This window comes from Camelus bactrianus, chromosome 5, assembly GCF_048773025.1.
Source record: "Camelus bactrianus isolate YW-2024 breed Bactrian camel chromosome 5, ASM4877302v1, whole genome shotgun sequence".
NCBI classification, from domain to species: Eukaryota; Metazoa; Chordata; class Mammalia; order Artiodactyla; family Camelidae; genus Camelus; species Camelus bactrianus.
Window position 1 is genome coordinate 89,054,322 of NC_133543.1, and position 26,815 is coordinate 89,081,136.

The 26,815-nt window shown below is 57.9% G+C and overlaps 3 protein-coding genes and 1 long non-coding RNA gene across 19 annotated transcripts in view; 3 read left to right on the forward strand and 1 right to left on the reverse strand.

Annotated features, from left to right (window-relative positions):
* SPEG (striated muscle enriched protein kinase) overlaps nt 1–10,660 on the forward strand; it is a 55,199-nt gene extending 44,539 nt beyond the window's left edge. For all 13 annotated transcript variants that reach the window (XM_074364365.1, XM_074364352.1, XM_074364353.1 and 10 more), the window contains 12 exons: nt 172–2,143; nt 2,486–2,617; nt 5,236–5,352; nt 5,501–5,668; nt 5,780–5,902; nt 6,037–6,204; nt 6,335–6,947; nt 7,451–7,690; nt 7,775–7,998; nt 8,812–8,887; nt 9,121–9,270; nt 9,606–10,660. In XM_074364365.1, the coding sequence (XP_074220466.1) occupies nt 172–2,143; nt 2,486–2,617; nt 5,236–5,352; nt 5,501–5,668; nt 5,780–5,902; nt 6,037–6,204; nt 6,335–6,947; nt 7,451–7,690; nt 7,775–7,998; nt 8,812–8,887; nt 9,121–9,270; nt 9,606–9,798 (4,176 nt within the window). In that variant the 3' untranslated portion in view covers nt 9,799–10,660. The remainder of the gene's footprint in view (nt 1–171; nt 2,144–2,485; nt 2,618–5,235; nt 5,353–5,500; nt 5,669–5,779; nt 5,903–6,036; nt 6,205–6,334; nt 6,948–7,450; nt 7,691–7,774; nt 7,999–8,811; nt 8,888–9,120; nt 9,271–9,605) is intronic.
* A 331-nt stretch (nt 10,661–10,991) lies between these two features.
* Nucleotides 10,992–13,817, reverse strand: LOC123615021 (uncharacterized). Of its 2 annotated transcripts, XR_006722555.2 has the most exons (4): nt 13,681–13,817; nt 12,900–13,047; nt 12,552–12,643; nt 10,992–11,120 (listed from the first exon to the last, which is right to left on the reverse strand). It is a non-coding gene; the product is annotated as an uncharacterized LOC123615021 (long non-coding RNA). The 2 variants fall into 2 exon arrangements; XR_012507179.1 differs by lacking the exon at nt 10,992–11,120 and having other exon boundaries at nt 12,530–12,643.
* Nucleotides 12,639–15,041, forward strand: SPEGNB (SPEG neighbor). Its single transcript, XM_045512090.2, is given in 5 exon segments — nt 12,639–13,215; nt 13,218–13,245; nt 13,584–13,682; nt 13,684–13,889; nt 14,477–15,041. Coding segments are annotated over 5 exon segments (975 nt in total). The 5' UTR covers nt 12,639–13,118; the 3' UTR covers nt 15,022–15,041.
* A 548-nt stretch (nt 15,042–15,589) lies between these two features.
* GMPPA (GDP-mannose pyrophosphorylase A) lies at nt 15,590–22,603 on the forward strand. 3 transcript variants are annotated; one of them, XM_010948831.3, is made up of 13 exons: nt 15,590–15,685; nt 16,547–16,606; nt 16,712–16,809; nt 17,719–17,822; nt 18,086–18,272; nt 18,616–18,675; nt 19,755–19,885; nt 20,882–21,016; nt 21,121–21,218; nt 21,384–21,430; nt 21,625–21,717; nt 21,839–22,007; nt 22,309–22,603. In XM_010948831.3, exons 2-13 carry the CDS (start codon nt 16,567–16,569, stop codon nt 22,407–22,409), a joined length of 1,263 nt encoding a protein of 420 aa, XP_010947133.1. In that variant the 5' UTR covers nt 15,590–15,685; nt 16,547–16,566; the 3' UTR covers nt 22,410–22,603. The 3 variants fall into 3 exon arrangements, with proteins under 3 accessions (XP_010947133.1, XP_010947137.1, XP_074220467.1); XM_010948835.3 differs by lacking the exon at nt 20,882–21,016; XM_074364366.1 differs by lacking the exon at nt 18,616–18,675.
* The last annotated feature ends 4,212 nt before the right edge of the window (nt 22,604–26,815 follow it).

The following is a 26,815-nucleotide window of genomic DNA, read 5'->3' on the forward strand; positions in this document are numbered from 1 at the left end:
TCTCTCCTGCTCATCCATCTTCATGCACTTTTTACTCTCTTAACTCCCACTTCCCTCCTGTCCCCTGACTCTGCCTGCCTTGGGCTATCTCCCCTGGGGCTGAGGTGGGCCTGAGTGGGTCAGTTCGGCCCCAGGGGTCCCTCAGGTCTGACTCTAGTACCCTGTCTCCAGCGCTCCCAGATCAGCTACAAGTGCCACCTGGTGCTGCGCCCCATTCCTGAACTGCTGCGGGCACCCCCAGAGCGGGTGTGGGTGGCCGTGCCCAGAAGACCACCCCCCAGTGGAGGGCTGTCATCCTCCTCCGATTCTGAAGAGGAAGAGCTGGAGGAGCTGCCCTCAGTGCCCCGGCCACTGCAGCCTGAGTTCTCGGGCTCCCGGGTGTCCCTCACTGACATTCCCACTGAGGATGAGGCCCTGGGGACCCCAGAGGCTGGAGCTGCCACCCCCATGGACTGGCAGGAGCAAGGAAAGGCCCCGTCTCAGGATCAGGAGACCCCCAGCCCTCAGGCCCTCCCCTCCTCAGGCCAGGAGGTCCCGTCTGGGCCCAGCCCCCAGCGGGGAGAGCTCCGGAGGGGCAGCTCAGCTGAGAGCGCCCTGCCCCGGGCCGGGTCGAGGGAGCCGGGCCGGGGCCTGCACAAGGCAGCGTCTGTTGAGCTGCCGCAGCGCCGAAGCCCCAGCCCGGGGGCCACCCGCCTGACCCGAGGAGGCCTGGGGGAGGGCGAGTATGCCCAGAGGCTGCAGGCCTTGCGCCAGCGGTTGCTGCGGGGCGGCCCTGAGGATGGTAAGGTCAGCGGCCTCAGAGGCCCCCTGCTGGAGAGCCTTGGGGGCCGTGCCCGGGATCCCCGGCTGGCGCGGGCAGCCTCTAGCGAGGCGGCACCCCGCCACCAGCATCCACCTGAGACACGAGGCCTGCAGAAGAGCAGCAGCTTCTCACAGGGTGAGGCGGAGCCCCGGGGCCGGCATCGCCGAGCTGGGGCGCCCCTTGAGATCCCCGTGGCCAGGCTTGGGGCCCGCAGGCTGCAGGAGTCTCCCTCCTTGTCTGCCCTCAGTGAGGCCCAGCCACCTAGCCCTGTGCGGCCCAGCGCCCCCAAACCCAGTGCCCCCAAGTCTTCAGAGCCTCCTGCCACCACACCCAGTGATGCCCAGCCCTCAGCACCCCAGCCTGCCCGAGAGAAGGCCCCAGAATCCATGCCAGCACCAGTCCCAGCCCACAAACCTACACAGCCCCCCATAGCTCTACAAACCCCGGTGCCCCCCCTCACACCCTATGCCCAGATCATGCAGTCGCTCCAGCTGTCGGGCCACGCGCAAGGGCCCCCGCAGGGCCCTGTCGCACCTCCATCGGAGCCTAAGCCCCACCCGGCTGTGTTCGCCAGGGTGGCCTCCCCACCTCCGGGAGCCTCCAAGAAGCGTGTGCCTTCAGCCGGGGCTCCCGCAGTGCCAGCCGAGAAAGCCCGTGTCCCCACGGTGCCCCGCAGGCCAGGAAGCAGTCTCAGCAGCAGCATCGAGAACCTGGAGTCGGAAGCCGTGTTCGAGGCCAAGTTCAAGCGCAGCCGTGAGTCGCCCCTGTCTCGGGGGCTGCGGCTGCTGAGCCGCTCGCGCTCCGAGGAGCGCGGCCCCTTCCGCGGGGCGGAGGAGGAGGACGGCATGTACCGGCCAAGCCCCGCGGGAACGCCGCTGGAGCTGGTGCGACGGCCCGAGCGCTCCCGCTCTGTGCAGGACCTCAGGGCGGTCGGGGAGCCGGGCCTCGTCCGCCGCCTCTCGCTGTCGCTGTCCCAGCGTCTGCGTCGGACCCCGCCCGCCCAGCGCCACCCGGCCTGGGAGGCCCGCGGCGCAGACGGGGAGAGCTCGGAGGGCGGCAGCTCGGCGCGGGGCTCCCCGGTGCTGGCGGTGCGCAGGAGGCTCAGCTCCACGCTGGAGCGGCTGTCAAGCCGGTTGCAGCGCAGCGGCAGCAGCGAGGACTCGGGGGGCGCGTCGGGCCGCAGCACGCCGCTATTCGGACGGCTGCGCAGGGCCACGTCCGAGGGCGAGAGTCTGAGGCGCCTTGGCCTCGCGCACAACCAGCTGGCCGCCCAGGCCGGCGCCACCGCACCTTCCGCGGAGTCCCTGGGCTCCGAGGCTAGCGGTACATCGGGCTCCTCAGGTGAGGAGGGGCCGGGACAGAGTGGAGTCTGTGCGAACAACTGGGGTGGGGATGGGGTGTGGGACTGGGATGATAGGTAGGCTGGAGAGACGCCCTAGGACGAGGAGAGGGCCGGGGACACCGACCGCGAAGAGGCGGAAGGCTTTCTGGAGGCCCTGAGGATGGAACTGGCAGGGCTGGAACAGCGGGAGGCTGAAGGGCAGAGGCTGGTGGAGCAGACCAGGGTGGGGGCTACAAGTTCTCTAGTTCTCTGGGCGCGGGGTGGGGGGAGTGTGGAGCTGCCGGGAGGCGGGAGCTTTCTGGTACTGGCTGGCAGGTGCTCATGGGCCTGGGTCTTCCCAGCTCCTGGGGAAAGACGAAGCCGCCTGCGCTGGGGCCTCTCTAGGCTTCGGAAGGACAAGGGGTTGTCCCAGCCAAACCTCTCTGCCAGCGTCCAGGAGGATTTGGGTCACCAGTATGTGCGCAGTGAGTCAGGTAATAGAGGCCTGCTGCATAAGTAAACCCCTTCCCGCCCCAGGGGATGGTCATTGCTGGTTGGGGAGATGGCCACCTTGGGGAGCCCTGGCAGTAGTGGAAGGGGCTTGAAGTCAGGGAAACAATAACAATAATAATAGCAGCTGCCATTAATTATCAGTGCCAAGTGTCCTATTAAGCACTTCACAAGCATTGCCTCACTCCATCTTCCCACATTGTTTAGGAATGATTCTTACCATCTCCCTGTTTTACAGGTGAGGGGACAGAGGCTTAGCCATGCTTGCCCAAGTCACAGAGCTGGTAGTTAGAGGAGCAGCCAGAGTGTTGGGCTGTATGACCCTCTGCAGCCAGATCCCAGCAGTGGCTTCAGGACACTGTGCTAATGCCTTTCTTTGGCTAGTCTCCTCCCTAGGTCTCTGTCACTGGGTGTAGTTCTGAAGGAGGTCAGGACGAGGCCCCCTGCAGACGTGTGTATGCATGAACGTGCTCCCAAAGACACCCTTTCTCTCCCACCTAGAGGCCCACAATCTGGATTATGCCTCCAATCCTCCATTTCTCTGTCGCCCTGAACACACAAGTGCCCCTCCCTGTCCCCTCTGCCCCTACAGAAGGCACTTTGCACAGATAAGCAGCCTTCAGGGCTCTTTGCTGGGGGCAGGAGCACTTGGGATATACCCTGGTCTGTTTCTCTGCCCACGTGTGCTGGGGCTGCAGGGAGGGAGGTATTCTCTACCTGGGTCACCCCAGTCCCCCACCTGAAAGGGGGGGTGTTACTCAAGGATGACAAGCAAAGGCTTCAGGAGGCCAGGGTTTCCAGATAAACCTGCAGAAAGGAGCAGGCCCACCAAACTGGCCTGCATGCAGAATCTTTATTGGTTACCAATGTTCTCCTCCAGTTTCCTGATAAAACTCCTCAGAACTGCCCCAGACATGCCTTAGCCGGGCTTGAGATGACTGTGTCCCATCTTGACCAGGGAATGGGAAGCTGGGGCATCTCACCTGAGGAAGTTGGTGGTGGAGGGTGTAGTGAGAGAAGAGAAGGGAGGGAGGCCAGCTGGTGGGGGCAGGGGTAGAGAAGGAATGGGAAGAGAGAGAGCAAAGCCAGCCCTGAGGCCTGGGGACAGCTGATCCCTTCCCACATGGGGCCTCCCCTCCAGCTCCATTTTGCTTGTGAAGCTGATTTCTTGCCGAGGCAGTGTCCCTTTACTTCATCCTATCGCCCCCTCCTTGCAGGAAGAAGGCTGTCCCAGGTCCACTTTACCAGCTAGGGCCCCCTGGGGGTGGGGGTGGGAATGGCAGAGCTGGGCCAGGGTCACCTTTCACCTCTCCTCCTCGGCTCCCTCTCTCTCCCCCTACCCAGTACCCTCACTTGGTCTGAAGGCAGCCATTGACAAAACTATATTCACTTTATGTTGCTGGAGCCTCAGTGTGGGACCCCTCCCTGGGGAACACTGGGGTAAAGTAGGAAAGGGGACACACTGCTGTCCTGATCATCTTGCCCAGCTCATTCCCACCCCACTCCCTCCTGGTTCTTCAGAGGTGTCTGCCTCTCAGCTCTTTCTGCCCACGTGAAAAAATATCTACCATCACCACCACCACCACCACTATCCCTGGACCAGACTGGGATTTTTCCAAAGAGACACTCTCAGGGAACAGGAATGCAAATCTTCATGGCATTTAGGAGCCACAGGCCAGCAAAGACCTGGAACAAAGACGTTGGCCATCCACAGCCCTGCTGTGGGCTCATTCACCGGCCAGCTGTGAAGCCAGCTTTGCTGAAACGGCCTCTTTCTCTGGGGGTCTGTGCCCAGCTTCTCTACTGGGCATGCTAACGAGATAATCATCACAGTACAAGCTAACATCTTTGAGTGCTTATTATATGTTAGGCACCTGCTAAGTGCTTTGTGGGCCTCTTTGAATTCTCACCACAGCCCTATGAGCTTGGTGTTATTATCTTCCTCAGTTTACAGACATGGTCCAAGGTCATGCAGATACTGTCTCTTGTCCCTTCAAAAACTCTCACTACTTAGCTGACGTGAAGGAGTATGTAGAAGGTCTGAGACCAGCTCCCTGGACCCCAGTGGGGAAGAGGGGTGGGGGAGGCTGACACACGTTGGGGGTCTGCCCCAGGTTTGCCTCGACTTCAGGTCTTTTGAGATTGCACTTGTGATTGAACGTATGTTCATTCCCGAGCGTCTCAGCTCAGGTCGCCCGCTCCTGTCACTTGCCCTATGGTGCCCCAGAAGGAATGGGGATTGCAGGAGCTTAACCATTGTAGTTTTTCAATATTTGTTTTTATTTTATTTAACAAATGCTTATAGAGCACTTACTTAGTGCCAAGCCTTGCTCGAAGTGATTTATAAACATACAAGGTAGCCACCAAGCATCTTCAATAATCAGTGAAAGAAAAAGATAGTTCTGCACACAGTGAGTGCCTGGCGAAAGTGCTCACCCCAAATAAAATTCTCAAAATCCCCACATCTGGGAAGAGATGCCCTTTCACTCGGCCCCCTGCAGGCAGCACCAGCTCGCCCCATACGCACACACATCCTCCCCTCCCTCAGTGGGGAGTGAGCCAGGATCCCGCAGACCTATGGCTGTCTTTGCTCTCCCTCCAGACTTTCCCCCGGTCTTTCATATCAAACTCAAGGACCAGGTGCTGCTGGAGGGAGAGGCAGCCACCCTGCTCTGCCTGCCAGCGGCCTGCCCTGCACCCCACATCTCCTGGATGAAAGGTAAGCCCATTTCTCCTCAAGAGAGATGGGTAGACAAGTTTGGCCCCAAGGCCCGGGGATGTTCAGTGGGAAGTAGCAACCGAGGGGCCCTGGAGGACGTGTGTTCTGCCTCACTCAGCAGCCCCTCCTGTTCCTCCTTTGCTCCTAGACAAGCAGTCCCTGCGGTCAGAGCCCTCAGTGATCATCGTGTCCTGCAAAGACGGCCGGCAGCTGCTGAGCATCCCCCGGGCCAGCAAGAGGCATGCTGGGCTCTACGAGTGCTCAGCCACCAATGTCCTAGGCAGCATCACCAGCTCCTGTACCATCTCTGTGGCCCGTGAGCCTGGGGCAGGGACCAAGGCGGGCAGTGATGGGGAACAGTGGGGCAGGGCTTGATGGGCCCTGAGCTGGGCCCAGGGTTTCACTAGGGCTTTGCGTCTCTTGCCAGGTGTCCCAGGAAAGCTAGCTCCTCCCGAGGTGCCCCAGACCTACCAAGACACGGCACTGGTGCTCTGGAAGCCAGGAGACAGTAGGGCACCATGCACGTACACGCTGGAGCGGCGGGTGGATGGTGAGGGGCCAGCAGGCTGGTGGGGGGAGCAGAGGCAGGTGGAGGGTGGAGAAGCCGGGGAGACCTCACAGACAGCACTGGGAGCTTGGGCCACCCCTCTTGTGGCCTCAGCTCCTCCTCCATGCTGCCTGCAGGGGAGTCTTCCTGGCACCCCGTGAGCTCGGGCATCCCTGACTGTTACTACAACGTGGCCCACCTGCCAGTCGGCATGACTGTGAGGTTCCGTGTGGCCTGTGCCAACCGTGCTGGGCAAGGGCCTTTCAGCAACCCTTCCGAGAAGGTCCTCGTCAGGGGCATGCCAGGTCAGTGGGACAGGGTAGGGTGGTGGACAAAGAGGGCAGGGAACACTGAGCCCAGGGCGCACCCCCTCCTCAGAGCACCTAGTTTTGCCCGTAGGGCACCATGGTGATGATTTTCTCTATCTCCACTCAGATTCCTCAGCTCTGCCATCTGCTGCTCACCGAGATGCCCCTGTTACCTCAGGGCCAGCCAGGGCCCCGCCTCCTGACTCTCCTACCTCACTGGCCCCCTCACCAAGCCCCTCCCCAGCTCCTGCTCCCCCAGGCCCCCAATCAGTCCCTCTTGGCCCCTCATCTTCCCCATCACCCCCCAGCCAAGCCTTGTCCTCACTCAAGGCTATGGGTCCACCACCCCAAACCCCCCCACGAAAGCACAGGGGCCTGCAGGCTGCCCAGCAAGTAGAGCCTATCCCAGCCAGTGCCCAGGTCTCCCCAAGTGAGCCCAAGTCTTCCGTCCCTGACACTGAGACCCCGACCCCAGCCTCCACCCCTCAAGGGGTAAAAGCAACATCCTCAACTCCCTTGTATATGGTGACCTCCTTTGTGTCTGCACCACCAGCCCCCGAGCCCCCAGCCCCTGAGCCCCCTCCTGAGCCCACCAAGGTGACTGTGCGGAGCCTCAGTCCAGCCAAGGAGGTGGTCAGCTCCCCTGGAGGTGGTCCTCCTAGCTCTTCTAGGCCAGAGGGTACCACTCTGCGACAGGGCCTCCCTCAGAAACCCTACACCTTCCTGGAGGAGAAGGCCAGGCAAGTGGGGCCAGGGCTGGGAAAGGGAAGGAGGACAGAAGTGGGGAGTGGGTGGAACTTTGGCGACACAGGGATTCAGAGGGAAGACCAGCCTGCCTGGGCCTGGTGTGGGGGAGTGGGAGAAGGGGTGGGGCGAAGGCAGGAGGCACAGAGATCTGGGTCCTTAGCACCATTAAGTTCAGATTTTCTTTGTGCCAGGCACCATGCTAAGCTCTTAGCTATTCGATCTCATTTAATTTTCACAACTGAGAGGGAGACACTGCATTATTCCATTTCACAGATGGGAAAACTGAGGTTAGAGAGGAGAGGTTATGGGATTTGCCTCAGGGACTAAGCCAGTAAGTGGCAGAGCTGGGACTCAAACCCAGGTTCCTAGGATTGAACTCCAGACCCCACACTGCATTCTTGCCCCCAGGGGATACCTGCTCCCCCTTGCTTAGCCCTCACCATGGAGGTGTCTCCCTCTCTCCTCTGAGCCTGTGCTATCTCCACCCAACACCCAGGGGCCGCTTTGGAGTAGTGCGCGCCTGCCGGGAGAATGCCACTGGGCGAACGTTCATGGCCAAGATCGTGCCCTATGCGGCCGAGGGCAAGCGGCGGGTCCTGCAGGAGTATGAGGTGCTGCGGACACTGCACCACGAGCGGCTCATGTCGCTGCACGAGGCCTACATCACCCCGCGCTACCTCGTGCTCATCGCTGAGAGTTGCGGCAACCGGGAACTCCTCTGTGGGCTCAGTGACAGGTACTGGGCCTTCTAGGGGAGCAGGGAGGGAGGGTGGGGAGAGCTGGGCTCGGATATCACCTGTTCCCTCCCCCACCTCTCCAGGTTCCGGTATTCAGAGGATGACGTGGCCACCTACGTGGTGCAGCTGCTACAAGGCCTGGACTACCTCCATGGCCGCCATGTGCTGCACCTGGACATCAAGCCAGACAACCTGCTGCTGGCCCCTGACAACGCCCTCAAGATCGTGGACTTTGGCAGCGCCCAGCCCTACAACCCCCAGGCCCTGCGGCCCCTTGGCCACCGCACGGGCACACTGGAGTTCATGGGTGAGGGCACCCTGCCAGCCAGGGTTGGGGTTGGGTCACTGCCAAAGGGGCAGCAACCAGGGCTTACCCCACTTCACTCACACATGTGCCATTTATATGCAAGCACTGAATTAAGTCCTTTCCATGGATTTTAAAAAAATTTCTCTTTACAGTAACCGTTGAAACTGGCATATCACCCCCATTTTACAGATAAGGAAACAGAGGTGCATTGAGGTTAAGTATTTGTCTAACATCAGACAGTTATAAATGGTAGAGCCAGGTATTTGATAAAGCTGGAAAAACAGGAGAGTCAATTATTAATTTCTATAAATCAGGGAAACCAGCTACCATTTAGCTACCTGCTAAATACTTTCTGTTTATTATCTCCATTCCTTAGAGTTATTCTGCAAGCCACACTTTACAGATGAGGGGATGGAGAGCCAGGCAGGTCTAGTACATTGCCCAGGGTCCTGGAGCTAGAAGGGGCAGGCCTGGGATTAGAGCCAGCCAAGCTGATTTCAAAGGGTCTTAATCTCATTGTTAGCCACGCTGTTTGGGAACCCTACTTTGGAGCTGATCTGAGGGACCTAGTGACCCTGGTTCTCAGCTCCTCTGCAGTTCTGGTGACCCCCAACTCCCCTTGCACCATTCAGTGCCCTACGCCTCCCCAGGGGCCACTCTGCCCACTGGCATCCAGGGATTGCTATTCTGGTACTACCCATGGTCTGGTGACCTGGGCATCCTGGTCCTCAAGCCCCTAGGGACCTCTTCTGCCCCTCCCTGCTCCCTTGCCATCAGGAAGCTGGTTCAATTTGGCCTCTTGTCTCCTGTCAGCTCCTGAGATGGTGAAGGGAGACCCCATCGGCTCTGCTACAGACATATGGGGAGTGGGTGTGCTGACGTACATCATGTGAGTGCCCCTGGGACCACCTTCTACCTGCACCCTCTCCCCCACCCACCTCCCTAGCCACACATGCATGTGCACACTGGTGCACACATACATACACACATGAGTGCCCAGGTGCGAGTAGCCTTGTCTCTGAGCTCCTCTGAGCTCTGTGTCCCTAAGAACCCCCACGCTAATGTCCCCCTGGACCTGTAACCCTCAATTTGCATATGTCAGTTGAACTGTCTCCACCGCAGGCTCAGTGGACGCTCCCCATTCTACGAGACAGACCCCCAGGAAACAGAGGCTCGCATTGTGGGGGGTCGATTTGATGCCTTCCAGCTGTACCCCAACACGTCCCAGAGCGCCACCCTCTTCTTGCGAAAGGTCCTCTCAGTACATCCCTGGTGAGTGGGTCCCACACCTGCCAACCTCCCAGCATGACCTGCCCCTGCCTAGCCCATGCCTAATAATACACTGTGGCTGCTGCTGCTACTACTATTACTATTACCGCTACTACTAAGTGGTTGTACTACTACCATGTAAAGCCCGTAACAGTCCTGTGACATAGGCAGAATCACTGTCCCCATTCCAGAGATTGGGAAACTGAGCCCCAGAGTTGCCCAAGATCACTTACCAGGGATGAATCCAGGATTGGGGCCCCCATCTCTGGGAGGGTGGGGCCCCGCCCTGGTCTGGGGCCCATCTCTCCTGGCTCACGGTCCCCGGCTTGGCCTGGCAGGAGCCGGCCCTCCCTGCAGGACTGTCTGGCCCATCCATGGCTGCAGGACGCCTACCTGATGAAGCTGCGCCGCCAGACGCTCACCTTCACCACCAACAGGCTCAAGGAGTTCCTGGGTGAGCAGCGGCGCCGCCGGGCCGAGGCCGCCACCCGTCACAAGGTGCTGCTGCGCTCCTACCCAGGCAACCCCTAGCGGCTTGGACCACAGGCCGGCCTCGGGCTTTGACTCGGGGTTCCCGCTGATGCTGCGGGACATTCCAGGGCCCATGCTGAGCCGGGTGGGCCCGGGGCTTCCGACACCACCAGCAGCAACATCCGGCCGGGCTATTACCTCATGGACCTGCGGGGACAGAGACTCTGGGCTGTGGCCAATGCCACCGGGCCAGAGCCAGAGCGAGAGACCCGTTGGCCAGGCTGGGTGGGGTCAGGAGCAGGAAGAGGGGCAAGAAGGGGAAATGGGAGAGTGATAAGGAGAAGCTGAGAGATAGGGAGGGGGAGACTCGAGGAAGGTTCTGGGGGAGGGAGACAATGAATCTGGGGGAGAACCAACCCAGGAAGGTGTGAGTTGCTGGAGAGGAGAAAGGAGGAGCCCAGGGTGTCAACAGGCCATGGGCTGGGAGTGTCAGTGAAGCAGGGACAGGGCAAGGAGACAGGCCAAGGAGCCATAGCCAGTGTGTGAGAGAGGGCAGCAAGGTGGGGGAGGGAGAGGAGAGAGGACACAGGTCGGGGTGGGGTGGGCCAGCTGCCAGCATCCCCAGAAGGAGAAGGATGGAGGGCTAGAGGCTGGAGGTAGTGGTCACTCACGTGGCGCTCTCCTCCTTTCCCAGTGGATGCAGGTCTGGGCACTCTACTGGCCCAAAGATGTCCCCACTGCTCCTCTGTGGCCTTCACCCTTCTTCCCATTCATATTTATTTATTTATTGACTTTTATGAAGTCTCCCTACCATCCAATCCCTAATGCCCATGTTGTCCTGACCATCCCCCCAGCCATCCAGCTGTCTGTGCAGCTGTCTGTCTGTCTGTCACAAGGAAAATAAAAACGGCAAGCAGCAGGACCTATGTGTGTAGTCTATGGGGAGGGGTGGCTGGGGGTACAGGGAGTGCTGGGACAGGGGCATTCCAGCCTTATCTGGGCCAGTGAGAGCCAAGGTATACCAGCTAGCCCCTTGGGACCTTCCTCCCCTGTCCCCGATCCTTCTGGTCCCTCACCTCTCCTTCATTCCTAGAGGGAAGAGAGACATTGGTCTGTTTCTCCCTCTGAAGTTTTTGGAATCCTGGCAGGACCACTGAATCCCCACCATCACCCTCTAACCAGTCTCTGGTGGCCCCCACCTCTTCTCACATGTTCCATCATCACAACTGGGAGGATGCTGGGCTCTGGAATGGACCAGCCCACACCCCAATCCTGGCTCAGCCTTCTTCATTCTGCTTGGGAGGCAGGCCAGCTCTGGTCCTAAGCCCTGGAGCAGAGGGGGTTTCATCATGATAGTAGGCAAGAGCAGGTGGTGTGAAGAGCTGTAAAGAAAACCAGGATTGGCCCATGTGTCCACGCTCTGTGTTAGAGCACCAATCAGGATACCCAGGGCACCAGCAACACAGGGCAGTTGTGAGTGCTCTGCTCCGCGTGTCTGCTGTGATGGAGCTGTAGACAAGTGTTTTCCTAGGTCCCAGGGACACTCAGTCTGAACCTTCTAATTCCCATAGCAAGCCGGGAGCGGGGAGGGGGCAGTGGGTGTTAAGGGACCTTGACTCTACCTGCCCTCCTGCAGTGCCACAGAATGGTCACTGGGTCCTAAAACTGAGCTGCCCTGCCTGGAAGTGTGGGGAAAGGGAGTTAGTTCTTGTGTCCAGAAGGACTGTTCCCCCTGCCCGTCTCCACCTTGAAAACTGTTCTTGGCAAAGTAAAAGGAATAAAGCTTTACGCCATGAGCAGAGGGAGCTGGTGCTGGTGTATTGCTGATCAAGGTTGAGGGCCGCTTGGTTGTAGCCCAAACAACCTTTGGCCCAGCCCAGCCCAGCCTCTCTGGCTTCTCAAGTCCCCAGAGAAGAGGCAAGCCCCATCATCAAAAAATAACAGGATATTAAAGCCAGTTGGAAGGGACCAGAGAGACATCTTTCCCACCTGCCATTTTAGCGATGAAGATATACAGTTTGCCTGTGAGAATCTCTAATCCCCTACACACTGCAAATGTTTTCATATAAAAATGAGGTGCCTGAACTCATATCTTGATAAATGGTAAAATTCCTCTCCTGTCCCACCTCTGATCTTGAGCCTCATTCTCATCTCCATTGGAAATGGCATGTGAACTGCTTGTTCCAAACCCAGAGGAGCAAAGGTAATTTATGTCAGCTGAGCCATGTCAAAATTGCTCTGATCAAAAGGTGACAGTGCTCTGCACCTTGGTGGGCAGTTACAGTGAATGGAAGGAAGTATTACCTGGTGCCCTAGCTTGGGCAGACTGGACTCCAGGTGAGTCCCAGAAGGGTTAACTTAACCCCTTTACCCCAGGTGGTCTGATGCCCCTATGCACCAGTTTATGCCTGGAGAGGGAGCTTGGGCAGACCTAGAGTATTGGAGTCAGTGTTAGTGCCAATCTCCAGGGATAGTGTGGCCCAGCCAGACCCTACCATGTCACATGAAGGGGAGTGAGTGGGAATGGGGTGGCAGCAGGGGATGCTGTTCTCAAAAATCTTTAAGGTCCTCTCTAGGTTTATCTCAGTTTACCATCAGGAGGCACAGTCTGGAAATGACAACCCTAGATTCCTGAGGTGGGGGAGAATAAAGGCACTTTCAGATTGCCACATGGCCTTCTCATAATTAGTCCGGATGGACAGTGAAGCCCATTGCTACACTGGCTTCATTCAAGAACACCTCCACAAACACTCACACCCCTTAACCGACTGTGTCCCAGGAAGGGCATGTTGTCCCAGTGTCCAGGGACTGACCTGAGTGTAAGCTGTCCCAGCAGGAAGCTGAATCTCTTGTCGACTTGAGGCCTTGTCTGATCCTCCTGGCAGCAGGATGGATACTCCTTGCTCTAGGAAGGGATGGGGCCACTTTCAGCTGCCCAGCCGTCCCGGCACTGACATGTGGTATACCCCAGAGCTTCTTGGATTACCCCCACCCCTGGATCTGCCTCAGTGGCTGAGCCAGCATCTCAGGCATCCTCAGTCTAAATAAAGAGACTGCTTGGGTTGGGGGCAGGGGCTGGGGTCCCCAGGGGCTTGGGGCAACCACATCAAACAAGGCAAGGAGGGGAGTGATGTATAAAGCCTGGGCCTGGAGCTAAATACCTGTCCATGATCCTGCTGTGCCATCTGGAAGGGCTCCGTGCCACCTGCTACCCAGTTAGTCGACCCAAGTCCTGAAGTTGACCCTTCACGGTGAGTCTGGATCCTCAGGTCAGCCCTAGACACTCCCACTTCAGGGGATGTTCTGAACCTGCAGGGAAAAGGCTGAAGGTCAGAGTCCTGTGTTAGCCTAGACCCCCTTCTTTGTTTTCTGCTCCCCAGATGTCCAAAGCAGCTCCTGCCAAAAAACCAGCGGCTGCAGCCCCGCCTCCGGGATGTCCCGTGGATATCAACGACCCCCAGGTCCAGAGCGTGGCCACTGGTATCAGGCCTCTTACCGCGGCCACAGGTGAGGGGGAGGCCTGAAGAACCCGCTTCCGGAGAAAGGGAACTGGAGCTGCAGAACGCTCATCCTTGCATTTAGGGGATGGAGGAGGGCCGAGCATAGTGTCATGTACCGCTAGGGTCACTGGACTTAGGAAAGAGCAATTACTGAGGTGTGGAAGGGTGGGCCACAGAGTAGATACTTTTATCAGGGTAACAATTTAGGAGTGGCTGCCCCTCCCCCATGTTTAAAGGTCTAGTGGCTGAGGGGACGGGCAGGGGACCATGTATGGATGTATAGAACTGCGGGCGGGTCAGAACTGAGACGTGGGAGCTCTGGGCCCTGAACCCGCCTCCGGCTAGGTCCCGGAAGGCACTGCGCGGGAAGAGGCCGCCGCGTTTGCTGGAGCCTCTGGAGGACGTGGTGCTGATCGAGGGCAGCGCGGCCAAGCTGACTTACCGCTTCGGCTTTCCCGGACCCGTTCATCCACTGGAGCAAGGATGGCAAGGAGCTGCGCGACGGGCCCAAGTATCGCTATGTCTTCGGAGACCCTGACGTAGTCACACTGGTGGTGAGCGATGGCGTGCTGGTAGACCTGGGGCAGTACAGCATTAACGTAACCAACCACTTTGGCCAGTGCTCCGACTTGGCTCGCATCCTCGTGGAAGGTACGCGCGCCTGGAGTACAGTGCCACCGCGCAGAACAGCACCACCCAGCAGGCGCGTAGCCGGGTCCAGCCGCGTTTACCGTCGGGCCTCACTGAGTTCGGACGCGGATGTGGCCCAGACCCAGCACAGCTTGAGACACAGACCAGGGTGCAGCGTAGGCCGCCCGTGGCCCTTTCCTACCCTAGGATCCTGTTCCATCCAGGTTAAGAAGTCCTCTATGGGCTTCAGTCACTAGACTCCAGGGCCCCAAGGTCACAGGGAGTCAGAGGCAGAGCCAGGTTTAGAGTTTTGGTCTTCCGGCTCCCTGCCCAGGGCGATTTCCAAATCACCGCGAGATGTGTGAATATTCTTGGGCTTTCACCCCGTAGTATCTCTTTTGCTCCTGGATTCAACTTGAGGGGCAGGATTAGTCCTGTTTGACAGTTGAGGAGTTGAAGCCCCAAAGAGGCTAAAGACTTGTCCAACGTCACACAGCCAGCCTAAATCCATTTCGTATTTAGAACCGACTATTAGCCGGGGAGTGATGCTCCTGCTCATCTTATCTCTCGGTGCCTCAGTGGGTCGCATTCCCTTTCCATTCCTCTAGTCCCGGCGAAGATTCAGAAGGGACCGAATGACACAAAGGCACACAAAGGCACCACGGTTACGCTGACTGCAGAGATCTTGGGCGCGCCTGCGCCGGAAGTGGGCTGGACCAAGGACGGCGAGGACATCGAGGAGGACGACAGGCGAGGATGTGGACCTGCTGCAAGGATAGCGCCTGGAGCCAGAGCTTGGGCGGCACAGGGCCCAGAAACGCAGGAGTGGGACGGGGGCAGGAAAATGGGAGGCGAAGAACAGAGCTGGCTAATTAGTCCTGCCCAGGTCGCGCGTAAACTGATCCGAGGTCCTGCTATCCCCCTCTTCCCCGCTAGGGTTTTCTTCGGTATCAGCAGCACCACCACGACGCTGACCAGCCGCCGGGCCACGCCCGAAGACAGCGGCAAGTACGAAGTGTATGTGGAGAACAGCCTGAGCATGGACCAGAGCTTCGGTCTCGTGGATGTGGCCAGAAAGTGGCCCTCATACACTTCGCCCTGGCTTCAAGCTCTGGGGTCGTTGGGACCGACAACCCTGCTTCATATTGCTTAATAAAGCTGCTCTCTCTGACACTCCGCGTCTGTTCTGTTCTTTTGAGACTCCATTTCCCCATGCTCTCGCACCCACACTTATTCCAGATCAGCACGCCAAGGTCACAAACTGTTGGGGTCAGAATGTTTGGAGAATGCCTAATCCAATGCTTCGTTTTACATATAGTTAAATCTGAGATAGGATTTCTCTCACGATCATAAGTTTCTTCACTTCTCAAACGGGATAGCAGAGCCTTTGACTCCTCTTCTTTTGTATACTTCAAGCCCCACCCTCTCCTGGGGCTTTGCACTCTGGCCCCGCCCACCTCAAGGCTGGCCACACCTCCTCAGGTCTCTAGCTTCGCTCTTCCCTGTGACCTGGTTCTCTACTTTGGCTGCTACCCCTGGGCCCTTTCCCATACAGCTCAAGATCCTAATCTTAAATTCCAACCTCTGCTTCTCAGGCCCTACCCTTCTCACTTAGAGTCGCCCCCTCGACCCCTTGGCCACGCCCCCGTGCTCTCCCGTAAGTCCCACCTCCTCGCTCTTGGTTAGAAAGCGGGGAGGTATTAAGAACTACAGTTCCCGGCAGACTCCGCGAAGGAGGTCTCGCGAGTTGCGAGAAGACACGTGCGCGGAAGTAGCAAGCAGTAGCGGGCGACAGATCTGGCAAAAGAGAACTAGTGGTAAAGGGAGCTGATGGAGGGGTGGCGGAAGGGGTAGAGGGCAGGGGACGGCCGGTAGACAGAGGTGTGGCTCGGAGGTCCCGGGTGGTTTTTCGCACTTCCGCTCTTGTGTTGGTCCCACAACCCCTGGCTACGCGAGGCTAGGGTTTATTAGACAGTCAGTTGTGGGGTTCAGAGGATCAGCAATCAATCCTCCGAATCCAGAGATTCAGTGCCTTGTCAGTATCCATACTCAGGGGGTTGGTAGGTTCGGTATTTGGGATGCCAAAGGAGTCTATCTTTTGATTCAAGGTTCATCAGCCAGAGGTTAGTTTTAGGACCCAGTTTCAGCCTATTAGGGTTTTTGCTAGGATTTGGGATGCATCAGAAGCGGATCAGTGTTAGTTCCGTACTTGGGATCCATTCTTCGGATTGTAGTTAAATATTTGGGGCCCACTCAGAATTTGAGGTTCAGTATTCAGGGTTCACTGTTAGGTTTAAGGGGTTAACATTTAGAGTAAGAATACAACAATTGGGAATAGGTGGCTTTAGGGTTTTGGTTTTTTGAGGTTTGGGGTCTGAGGTAGGCGTCTGTTGCTGAGTTTCTGAATTTGCTGAATTTGTGGCCAGAGGGAAGTCTGTTAGGGGTCAGATTGTGGGATATGAATTTCAGAATTGGGGTGGAATCATTGTGGGATTTGAAGGCCGTCTGGAATCTGAGCTGGGATTTGAGATGTTTGGGATTTGTGAGGTGTTGTGTCCAGGGTGGATCTATATTGACTTCGCATTTACATCTTTGGAGAGGACTAAGTGTTGCTATTCGCGGTTTGGGGTTTGGTTGGGGTATGAGATCTGAGCCTGATTTCTCTGTTGGGATTTGAGGTTTAGGTTGTATTGCCATCATGCTCAAAGCTGTGATCCTGATTGGAGGCCCTCAAAAGGGTGAGGAGCCAGGAGAATGGGGGGAGGAGGTTGGGCTAGAGTGGTTGGTAGGGTGGGGGCAGTGGGAGGCAGGAAGCTGAAATGTGCTTCTCTCTCCTCTCCCAGGGACTCGCTTCAGGCCTTTGTCTTTTGAGGTGCCCAAACCCCTATTCCCTGTGGCGGGGGTCCCTATGATCCAGCACCACATTGAAGCTTGCGCCCAGGTAACCCCATGGACTCCCCTCTCCCACCTCACTTCCTGCTCATCTCCTTCATGTTGTATTTTCCCTTTCCCAACCATGACCTTCCCAGGAGGCATAACTTCAGAGACCACCATTTACAAATGACACTGTGAGTGGCGCCCCCCAGAGTTCTGTAGTGCAGCCGCCCTGCTGTCTTCCCTTAATCTAGTCTCTCATCTGGCTTCAGGCTTAGATTTCCCTCCTTTTTTTAAAGCGTGGAATGTGAGATCAGCCAAGAATCTTAGAGACGATTTAATGCTGTAGCAGGGGAACTTTAATAGCAAAGTGCAGAACTTAAACCCTTGCTCTCTGTGGAGCTAATTTCTTTGTTGCTTTTGGTATTGGGACAGGCAAAGTTTTATTTGAATCCAGTCTCTGCCTGCTGCAAGGATTTGAGCAAATATCTCACCCTTCCTGAGCCTTAGTTTCCTTATCTGTTAAATGGGGGTGATTGGACCTGCTTTTTGGGGTGGCTAAGCTTGCAAAGATGTTTATAAAGTGCCTCGTAGGATGTAGGCACTTGGTATATGGTGTCCTCACCTCAAGCTCAGATTGACAGACAGTAAATATGGTGGGGGGAATGAATGGATTATCCTTTAATGCAGCTTGGTATACAGAATCTTTCCTAGGGTGAGAACCAATTCAGTTGTGAGGGGGCAGGGGAATAATAGGATGATAAAAGATTAAAAGATCAGGGACTGAGACTCTCTCCAGTTTTCTCATTGTCCAGAGGAGAAAACAGGCCAAAGTGGTCAAGTGAGTGCCCTAGGGCCCCACAGCTGAGACTGTAACTGTGGTCTCTGGACTTCTGGGCTGGTAGTAGGGATCTCTCCCTCCTGTCATTCCTTCCAATCAAATTTTTTTTCTCCCAATCTCTTCTCTTGCCCTCAGGTCCCTGGGATGCAGGAGATTCTGCTCATTGGCTTCTACCAACCTGATGAGCCTCTTACCCGGTTCCTGGAAGCTGCCCAGCAGGAGTTTCACCTTCCCATCAGGTGTTTGTGCACATGTACTATATGGGGGTTGGGGGGAAGTGCCCTAAGCCTCTGAGTTCTCAAGAGTGGGTTGAGTCAGCATTTGCTGGACTTGCATGCTATGAGGATTCTTATTTGGGCATCTCTGAATCCCCGAGTTTATTGGTTTTCTCTGTGGGCCTTGGGCAGGTGTACACCTGGAAGTAGAAAGAGTAGGGTGCCCAGGCTCGTGGAATCTGTCTCCTCTGATCTCACTGAGCTGGCCCTGGGGTCCCTGGGGACAGGTACTTGCAGGAATTTGCCCCTCTGGGCACAGGTGGTGGTCTCTACCATTTCCGGGACCAGATTCTGGCTGGAGGCCCCGAGGCCTTCTTCGTGCTCAACGCTGACGTCTGCTCCGACTTCCCCTTGAGCGCTATGTTGGATGCCCACAGACACCAGCCTCACCCTTTCTTGCTCCTTGGCACCACGGTGAGGGTGCAGAGTGGGGGATCCAGAGAGGTTTCTGGAATGCAGGGTATTGGGGAGGCAGGGGCAGCCCAGGAGGTTGGAGTGGGGTCAGGCATCAGGAGGGAGATATTCCAGAAACCCCAGTGGTGATGGCAGTGGCAGTGGAGACCCTGAGCCCTGTGGTTGCTTAGCAGTCAGGAGCAAGGGAGGGGTGGGGGCAGCTGTCAGTTCTCACCCTTGCTGAAGGCCTGTCCCTGGTGGAGCTGGGTGCCAGGTGCTATAGGGGAGGGAAAGAAAGAGAGAGAAAACTGACCTTGCTGCCCTGGAGCTGGCGGGTCACTGTCCTGGTGTGTCTGTCTTTCAGGCTAACAGGACACAATCCCTCAACTATGGCTGCATTGTAGAGAATCCACAGACGCATGAGGTGAGAGCAGAGACAGGGCTGGCCCAGCACTTGCTCTGTTCATCACCATTCCCCAGCTCCTCCTCCTGGAGAGGAAGCTGGAATGCTGTGGCATGGGCCCCAGTCTTGTCAGACAGGTGGGGTATACCCTTGGTTGTTCTTTATATCCCTTCTGGAGAGATTGATGAGAATGAAGGGGTAACAGTTAATTTCCATGGGTGTGGTGCTTCAGTAGATGTATGATTAGGGTACTTTGGGAACATGAAAGGAGTCCTAACCAAGCTTTGCCTGGGTAGGGGTGGGGAGGGCTCCCTGGAGAAAGTGAGGTCTGAGCAGAATTAAATTTATGTAGATGAAGAAGAAGACAGAAAGGCATTGCAGGTAGAGGGAACGGCATGTGCAGAGGCCTGGAGGCAGGAAACAGCATAGCCTCTCCAGAATTATGGCGGTCAGTACATAATCAGCAAGGCAGAGGGTCTCTGTCCCTGTTTGTGACACTCCCTGCTCCTGAGCCTGGCTGACTTTCATGCCCCCCTTATATTTGTTCAAGCTTTAGTATTAAAAAACATGTAAGAACACACAGGCATATGGATTTTATTTTTAAGTTTTGTGCTAGGCACTGGCTAGGTGTAGAAGAAACAGAGCCAAAGGACAATCCTTGCTTCTCAGGAACCCTTGGACTACTGGGAGAGACAGTCAAAAACCAACCATTGCAAATGACACCAGTGCTAACAGTGGGGTATGGTCAGAGGCCAGGGGTGCCCAGACTTGAGAAGCTAACTCTAGGGCAGATCAGAGTGGACTCATGCAGGAAGTGACAATGCCAGCTTGGTTTTGAAGGCTGAGGTTTCCAGATGAAGAGATGGGAACAGGCATTCCAGGCGTAGGCGTGCAATAGCATGGAGCTGGGTTCTGGGAGCACGAGGAGGTAGGGAGGGGAAAGGCATGTCGTTCGGACTTATCTTGAAGGTGAAGACTAGTGGCATGCAGCCTGCATTTTAGGAAGACCACTCTGGCAGCTGGGAGGACCTGGAGATCAGAGGCTCTTAGGAGGCCGTGGCAGTGGCCTCTCCACTGAACCCAGCCCACTCTGTCCTCAGGTCCTGCACTATGTGGAGAAACCCAGCACGTTTGTCAGTGACATCATCAACTGCGGCATCTACCTCTTTTCCCCAGAAGCCCTGAAGCCCCTCGGGGATGTCTTCCAGCGTAATCAGCAGGATGGGCAACTGTGAGGCAGACCCCATGGCCTTGTAACCCCTGGTCCCCAGTCTCAAACCCCTCCCCCCAAGTCTCTGCAGGCTGCAGCTCCACCCGCTCACCTTCCTTCTCCCTTCTCTCCACTTGTCATCTCCATCCGAGCCTCCCAGCCCCTCCCTGCCTAACCTCATTCTGTCCCTCTTCCTTATCCATCCCAGTTCCTCTTCTGTCACTGCCTGCCCACTCCCCTTCTGGTCCATTTCTCTCAAGCCCTGAGTGTCCCAGAGATGTCTTTCAGAACAGACGGCAACACACACACTTGGGTGCACACAGGCTTGGGTGCAGACACACATACACATACACACACACACATACACTCAGGCTGAGGCTCCCCTTGGAGCATAGTGCCCCTGCTCACCACAAGCCGCAGTCCAGAGGTCATCCTCTTAAGGCCTGGGTGATGTCCCTTCTGTGGATCCCTGCCTTTGCTCCCTCCTTCCCCGCCCATCTCCCCATCTCATGCTTCATTCACTCATCTCACTCCCACCCATCTCTCTGCTTCTCTCTCCATCTCTCCTGGCCTCTCTGTCTGTTTCTGCTGAGCTGGCATCTCTACCATCTCTTTCTCCCTTTCTTTCTGTGACTGTCTCTGACCTCACCAGCTGCCTTCCTCTGGGGTGAGTCTGTCTGTGTTTCATTCCATCCAGTGAGAGGGAGGGTGCCTGGAGGCGGGGTTCAGAGGAGTGGATGGGGAGGAGAATGGCAATGGTGGGAAGCCAGCTCTGGTCAAACTCCTGGACGTGGGGCGGGATGGGCTGCAGGTCTGTACTAAGTTGGGGAGGAGAGGGGTGAGGAGTATGAGGGTGGTGTGGGAGCTTCCTGAGATGTGAGCATCCCTTTGGAGTGGATCGGACCAGACCTGGAAAGGTGGTGGGATTCCCTCTGAGTCCTATACCCAAGAGACTGAGTTGGCCCCCATTCAGGCTCAGCTGGGGAATTGATGTCAGCATCCCTTCCTCTCTGCCAGGGAGGACTGTTCAGGCTTGTGGCCCGGGGCAGGTACCATCCGCCTGGAGCAGGATGTGTTCTCAGCCCTGGCTGGGCAGGGCCAGATCTACGTGCACCTCACTGATGGTATCTGGAGCCAGATCAAATCTGCAGGGTATTGGAGGGGCCCCTGATGGGATGGTTCGGTCGCCTGGTGGTTGAGACTTTGAGGTGGTGGTCACAGCCTCCTGAGCCCCTGCTCCACTCTGTGTCCCCCAGCTCAGCCCTTTACGCCTCCCGCCTCTATCTGAGCCAGTACCAGATCACTCACCCAGAACGCCTGGCCAAGCACACTCCAGGGGGTCCACGAATTCGAGGTACCCACCCCAAGTCCTAACCTTTGCCCACCACTCCAGCCCCCTATCTACCCTCTGAGCTGTGACTCCTGACCTCAGATCCAGAGGTGAGGTCTCAATCCCTGCCCTCCCTGAACCAGATATGGTTTAGGGTATTTGCCCCCAGGTCCTCTCTTCTGCTTCTAGGAAACGTTTACATCCACCCAACAGCTAAGGTGGCCCCATCTGCTGTGGTAAGTAGTGGGCCAGCCCTGGGAAAGGAAGGTGGCTGGCAGGATGGGTGGGGTGGTGCAGATGCCTCCTGAGCCCAGAGGGCTGGCCTCCCTCCCCACTTTGTCACAGCCTCAAGCAGTCCCTTCCCCCTTGGGACTGGATTTGGGGCCCTCCAAGGCCCGCCAAGGCTTATTATGTGTGCTCTTTTCCACAGCTGGGCCCAAACGTCTCCATTGGGGAAGGGGTGACTGTGGGCGAGGGTGTGAGGCTCCGAGAGAGCATTGTCCTCCATGGAGCCACACTGCAGGTAGGCACCTGGCACATATAGCAGGGCATAGGGCCCCAGGAGGCTGAGGGTGGGGGTGAACCCTGTAGGCTCTGCATCTGGCCCTCATCACCCTCTCCCCTCACATCATCCTGTTTGGCAGGAACACACGTGTGTGCTACACAGCATTGTGGGCTGGGGGAGCACTGTGGGTCGCTGGGCCCGCGTGGAGGGTACCCCCAACGATCCCAATCCCAATGACCCCCGAGCCCACATGGACAGTGAGAGCCTCTTCAAAGATGGGAAGCTGCTGCCCGCCATCACCATCCTAGGTACGGCCTCCCAGGGCCCGAGGCTGAGAAACCTCCACAGGTGATGGCCATGCCCTGCGGGGCCATTTGTTCATCTGCGTGTATGTGTGCGTGTGCGTGTGCGTGTGCGTGTGCGTGTATGTATTCCTTTAGAAAACATTTACCAAATGTCTGCTGTGTGCCAGGTCCTGTGTGAGTCACAGGGGGCATGAGGCCAGGACACAGGTGGGCAGGGAAGGGTCCCTCTGGGATGGCCCCCAGCTCTTTACCCCTGGCCTCCCCTCCCCACGGCCTCCCCCTTGTGCCCTCAACCACACTGCAGGCTGCCGCGTCCGGATCCCTGCCGAGGTGCTCATCCTGAACTCGATTGTTCTGCCACACAAGGAGCTGAGCCGCAGCTTCACCAACCAGATCATCCTCTGAGTGGGGCTGCCAGAGGGCCCCCCCAACTCCTATCTGCTCCCCTGAGGCTGCAGCCTGCTCGGCCAGCCTCTGTCCAGGAGGGACTGGAGGAAACCAGGCAGGCGCTCCACACTCAAGGCGGGCAACGTGGGTGGCCGGGGGACTCCTGGCCTCCGTCTCCACTCCCTAATAAACCCGGGTGAACCTTGGAGCCAGCACGGACTCCGCTTGTGCCTGGGCTGGGGGTGAGGGCGGAAGTGGGGCAGCTGAGTCAGGCCCCCCCACATTAGCATTTAAATTGGAGTCGTTGCTGCAGGCTCATGAATAATGAATCTGGAGCCCTGGTAAATGTCCCCCTCCCACTGCCTCAGCCTCTTGTGCTGCTCTGGAAGAAGGCCCTCAAGGCTCCCAGCCCGCTGGCCCCCGCCTTCACCCCTACCCCGACGCTGCCTCCCTGTTCCCCTTCACTGGGCCTGGCTCAGGCTCCAGGAGTGTAAGATTCCGAAGGGCTGGGGGAAGGATTTTGGTTGGGCGGTGAGGTGCGGGCAGCAGGCACAGGGGCTGGGAGCTGTGGGCCCGTGGTTGGATTACCAGGCACACGTTTTTCTTGGTTCCTGCCGAGCCCCAGCCTCGGCCCGTTTTCCGCTTTGCCAGCTCCATCTGCTCCCAGCCTGGCTCTTGGCGGGGTTGGGGTTTCTCCGAACCCCCACCCCCACCCCCAGCCCGGAGTCCTGATGTCTGTCTCCTACTCTCATGGCAGGCGGGTGGGTCCGAGCTGGTATCTTTCTCTCCAGAAAGAACCAAAGTGGGAGCTACTGTTTTGGGAAGGGGGGCCCCTGGCCACCTCTCACCACCCTGGCTCTGGCCTTTGGTGTGGGAGGTGGGGTCTCAGTCTTCCTTCTACATTCCTTAAGCCCCAGAGAAACCCAGCCTTCTCTCATGTTTGCCCATGACCCCCTTGTGCCCCTCCTGGTGCCCCCCTTTCCCCAGCTGTGGGTGCGGAGCTTAGTTGCCAGATGAGCTGGTAATGATCGTAATCTGCTAATTGAGAGGAATCTAATTACCCGAAGAGAATGGGGGGGCAGGGCGTGGGTGGGAGGAAGGATGGGGTCCTGGCAGCAGGCATGGGTGGCAGGCGGCAGGGTGCTGGGGCCTGGTTGTCAGCACCAGGGTCTGGGACAGAGCCCAGGATTTCAGAGCTTCTTAGCTGGGCAGTTAGAAAATACTTTCTCAGGAGCTGGGCTGAGGGTGACCTGGGGACTGGGGCTAGGTGTGACCTCCCAGCCGTTGTAGGCCCTTCAGGCTGTGTCAGCACATGATGAATCCACCAGGGACTATAGCAGTCCTGACCGACAACCTGCCTTGACTCAGCCCCTTTCCCAGTTGGTTCCTGGTTCCTCTGGTCTCTGCCTCCAGCCCAGACCTTCTGTCATCTCTGTGTGGGGTCTGGAGGGGGCTGCAGATGCCAACTGTGGGCCTGGGGTCAACCCTCTGAGGGGAGGGCTGGGAAAGGGTGAGCCACAGGGCCAGGGGCTAGGTCCCTTCCTTTCCTCCCCGGAGTCCTGACCCTTCTGTTCGATGTGGTTGGCAGAGGCCATGGCAGCTTCATCATAAATATGATAATTTAATTATTTTCTCAGCAAAACACCGTGAAATCCAATAAGTCTGTGTCAGGCCCTGGCCCCCAGGAGCCCCCTCCTGGCCCAGTGGGGGTGGGGACAGGCACTGGAAGGGGAAAGGGTCAGTGTTTGAAGTGGTGGGGGGCTAGGAAGCGGAGGTCTCGGCAGCGGCCCCCCCAGGCGGATGGAGTCACAGTTGTATGTGTGTGCTCAGGTGGAGGGAGTCTAAGGAGAGAGGCTGCAATGGTTCCCGCTCCTCTCCAGCCTCGTCTGCCCTGGGAGGGGCCTAGCACCCCTCTACCTCTGGTGGCACAGACCAGAGCCCAGGATGTGGGAGCACCCTGCCTCTGGAGGGAAGAGCAGGGAGACCCCTTCACCACCTCTGGGACCTCATGGGCTCTGGAGGGGTAGGAGGGTGCTGGCCCCGAGAACGGAGGGAACTGGGGTGGGAAGTAGGGGATGAGGGGGGAGGGATGCGGGGGAGGGGTGCGTTCCTGCCATTAGTGCTTTTTTCGGTTTCCATAAAAAGATTATTCTGTAAAATCAGTGAGGGGGAGCGAGCTGGGGGCCGGGGAGGGGGCGGGTCCCTGGCACCAAGCTGGATGGGGTGACAGAGGAGAGCTGGGGACGGGACAAGAGCATGGAGAGAAATTTGGATGGACTTCAGGAGCCAGCCAGGGGGAGAGGCCGAGCCAAGAACACAGATTCCGGGGAGGCTGGCCAGGATGGGGTGGGGCGGGGGCAGGGCCCTCATCTCCCTCCTGCCCGGGCCTCATTCCCACCCTCATCTCCATCCCCTCCCCCTGGCACTTAGCAGCCATTATGGGGGAGCAGATTGCAGCCCCCTCCCCCTCTCCGGGAAGCAGGCACAGCTGGGGCCCCGCCACATCTGCCGCATCAGCACAGAGCACAGCTGGGTGTGCCCAGAGCTGCGCTCCACAAAACACAAAGTGGGGGCGGGGGCCAAGGAGAGCCCAGACCCCTGAGACAGACACACTGACACCTCTGCCAACAGACACAGACTCCTCGAGGCGAAGCTACACCCACCACCACACACGATCCCTCGTGTGCAGAGACGGGAGAACTGACAAACATGCAATTACTCTGCCCCGCCCGCCACCCCCGCCCATTCCTCCTCCCTTCCCTTCCCTCCAGGCTCCCCTCCACCATCCCGGCCACCTCTGAACTGCCCTCATCTCTCGTCTGGAGGGAGCCGGAGCTTCACCCTTCCCAAGCACACCCTTCTGGGAGGCTTGGAGAACCAGAGGGCAGAGGGTGGTAAGGGGCATACTGATCTGAGGCTGGAGCCTGGGGAAGCCACTGTCCTCCCCCCATACTGATGCCCCTCCCCACAAAGAAACCCCCTCTGAAATGCTGGTCCTTGCTTCTCTGGATGTGATGGGTCTCCATGCCAGGGTGGGCTGGCTTGGCACTCTTGACTGTTGTCGAGTTCCCCTTAACACTGTGTTCCATCGGCCACCTCAAGGAGGCGCTGCATGTGCTGCACGTCCAAGTTTTAGCCAGAGCTCAGCAGCTCCCAGGGCCGGCACCTGCCTCTTCCCCCCTTCCCAATAGTCTGCCAGTTCCCTCCTCTCAGCAATGCACCCCTCCATTTAGCTCTGCTACCCTGACAGGTGCAGGGTGTGAGGGCTCCGTCAGTAATGGAAAAGACCCCCTCACCATCAGAGATGTTCAGAAGTCCCTTCTTCCTGCCACTGCCTCCCCCCAACAGGCAATGACCACCTCTGGCCTCTGATTAAATCCTCTTGCAGCCCTTGTTTCTCACAGTCATCTCCTTGGCCCTGATGTCTTGCCCTCAACCCTCCCGTCCCTGCATCCCCTCATCCTCGAGTCCCACGCCGAGCACCCCCCACCGCTGCCCCTCAGAGCTTTAATCCCTCCTGCTGCTGTGCCGCCTTATCTGCTCCTAGCAGCTTTCACTGCTGCAAAGCCCTCTCCCCCGCCTTCCCTGGATCTTCTTCCCCCTCCTTCCCATTTTCTCTCCTCTCTGACCAGCACCCACCACTCGCCTGTCTCTGCCTCACGCCCCCATGATGACTCCTGGCTGACACCAGATCTGCACCCCGGTGCCCTTTGCCCTCTCTCCAGCCTCAGCTCCGAGGTTGCCAGCTGCCCACCCACTACCCACACTGGCTTCTTCCCTCCCCTCCCCTCCCCTCCCCCACAGGCCCCACAGACTTGGTCAGTTTCTGTCCAGCCAAGATTTTTCGTCTTTCTTTCTTCCCTGTCCTCCCTTTCCTGGCCTCCCTCCCAGTTCCTCCAGCCACCCCTTGATCTTGGACCTGGTCCTCTTCAATCCCAGTGACCAGCTGTCTCGGCTTCGGCATCCCCAAAATGGGATGCGGTGATATGGATTGTTGGTACCAGCCACAGGAGACGGGTCAGGGCTGGGCTGGGCTGGGCTGGCCCTAGGACAGGGTTGGAGGTGCAGAGTGCTGGCGGGCAGTGGGGGCAGGGCCTGGCTGCGGGACGCTAACCCTCTTCAGTTGCCTCAGATCACGTCCAGGCCTCCCCACCCCCTTCACTGGGACTCTCATTAACCGCTTCTCCTGCCTCGTCCGCGGCATAAATAACCCAGATAAATCAGCCGCCGTCCGCCCCCCGCCCCTCGGCCCCCGCACAGCCCGTTTGTCACCGCTGCTCGCTCACCAGCCAGGCCTGGCCCAGTCCCGGCCTCCACCCCCCCATCCCTGTCCCTTCCCGCCCACTTCTGTCCCACACTGGCTTATGCCTTGGTCCACACCAGAGCCAGGCTTCGGACAGGTGTCTGGGCTGGGGAGGGTAGCA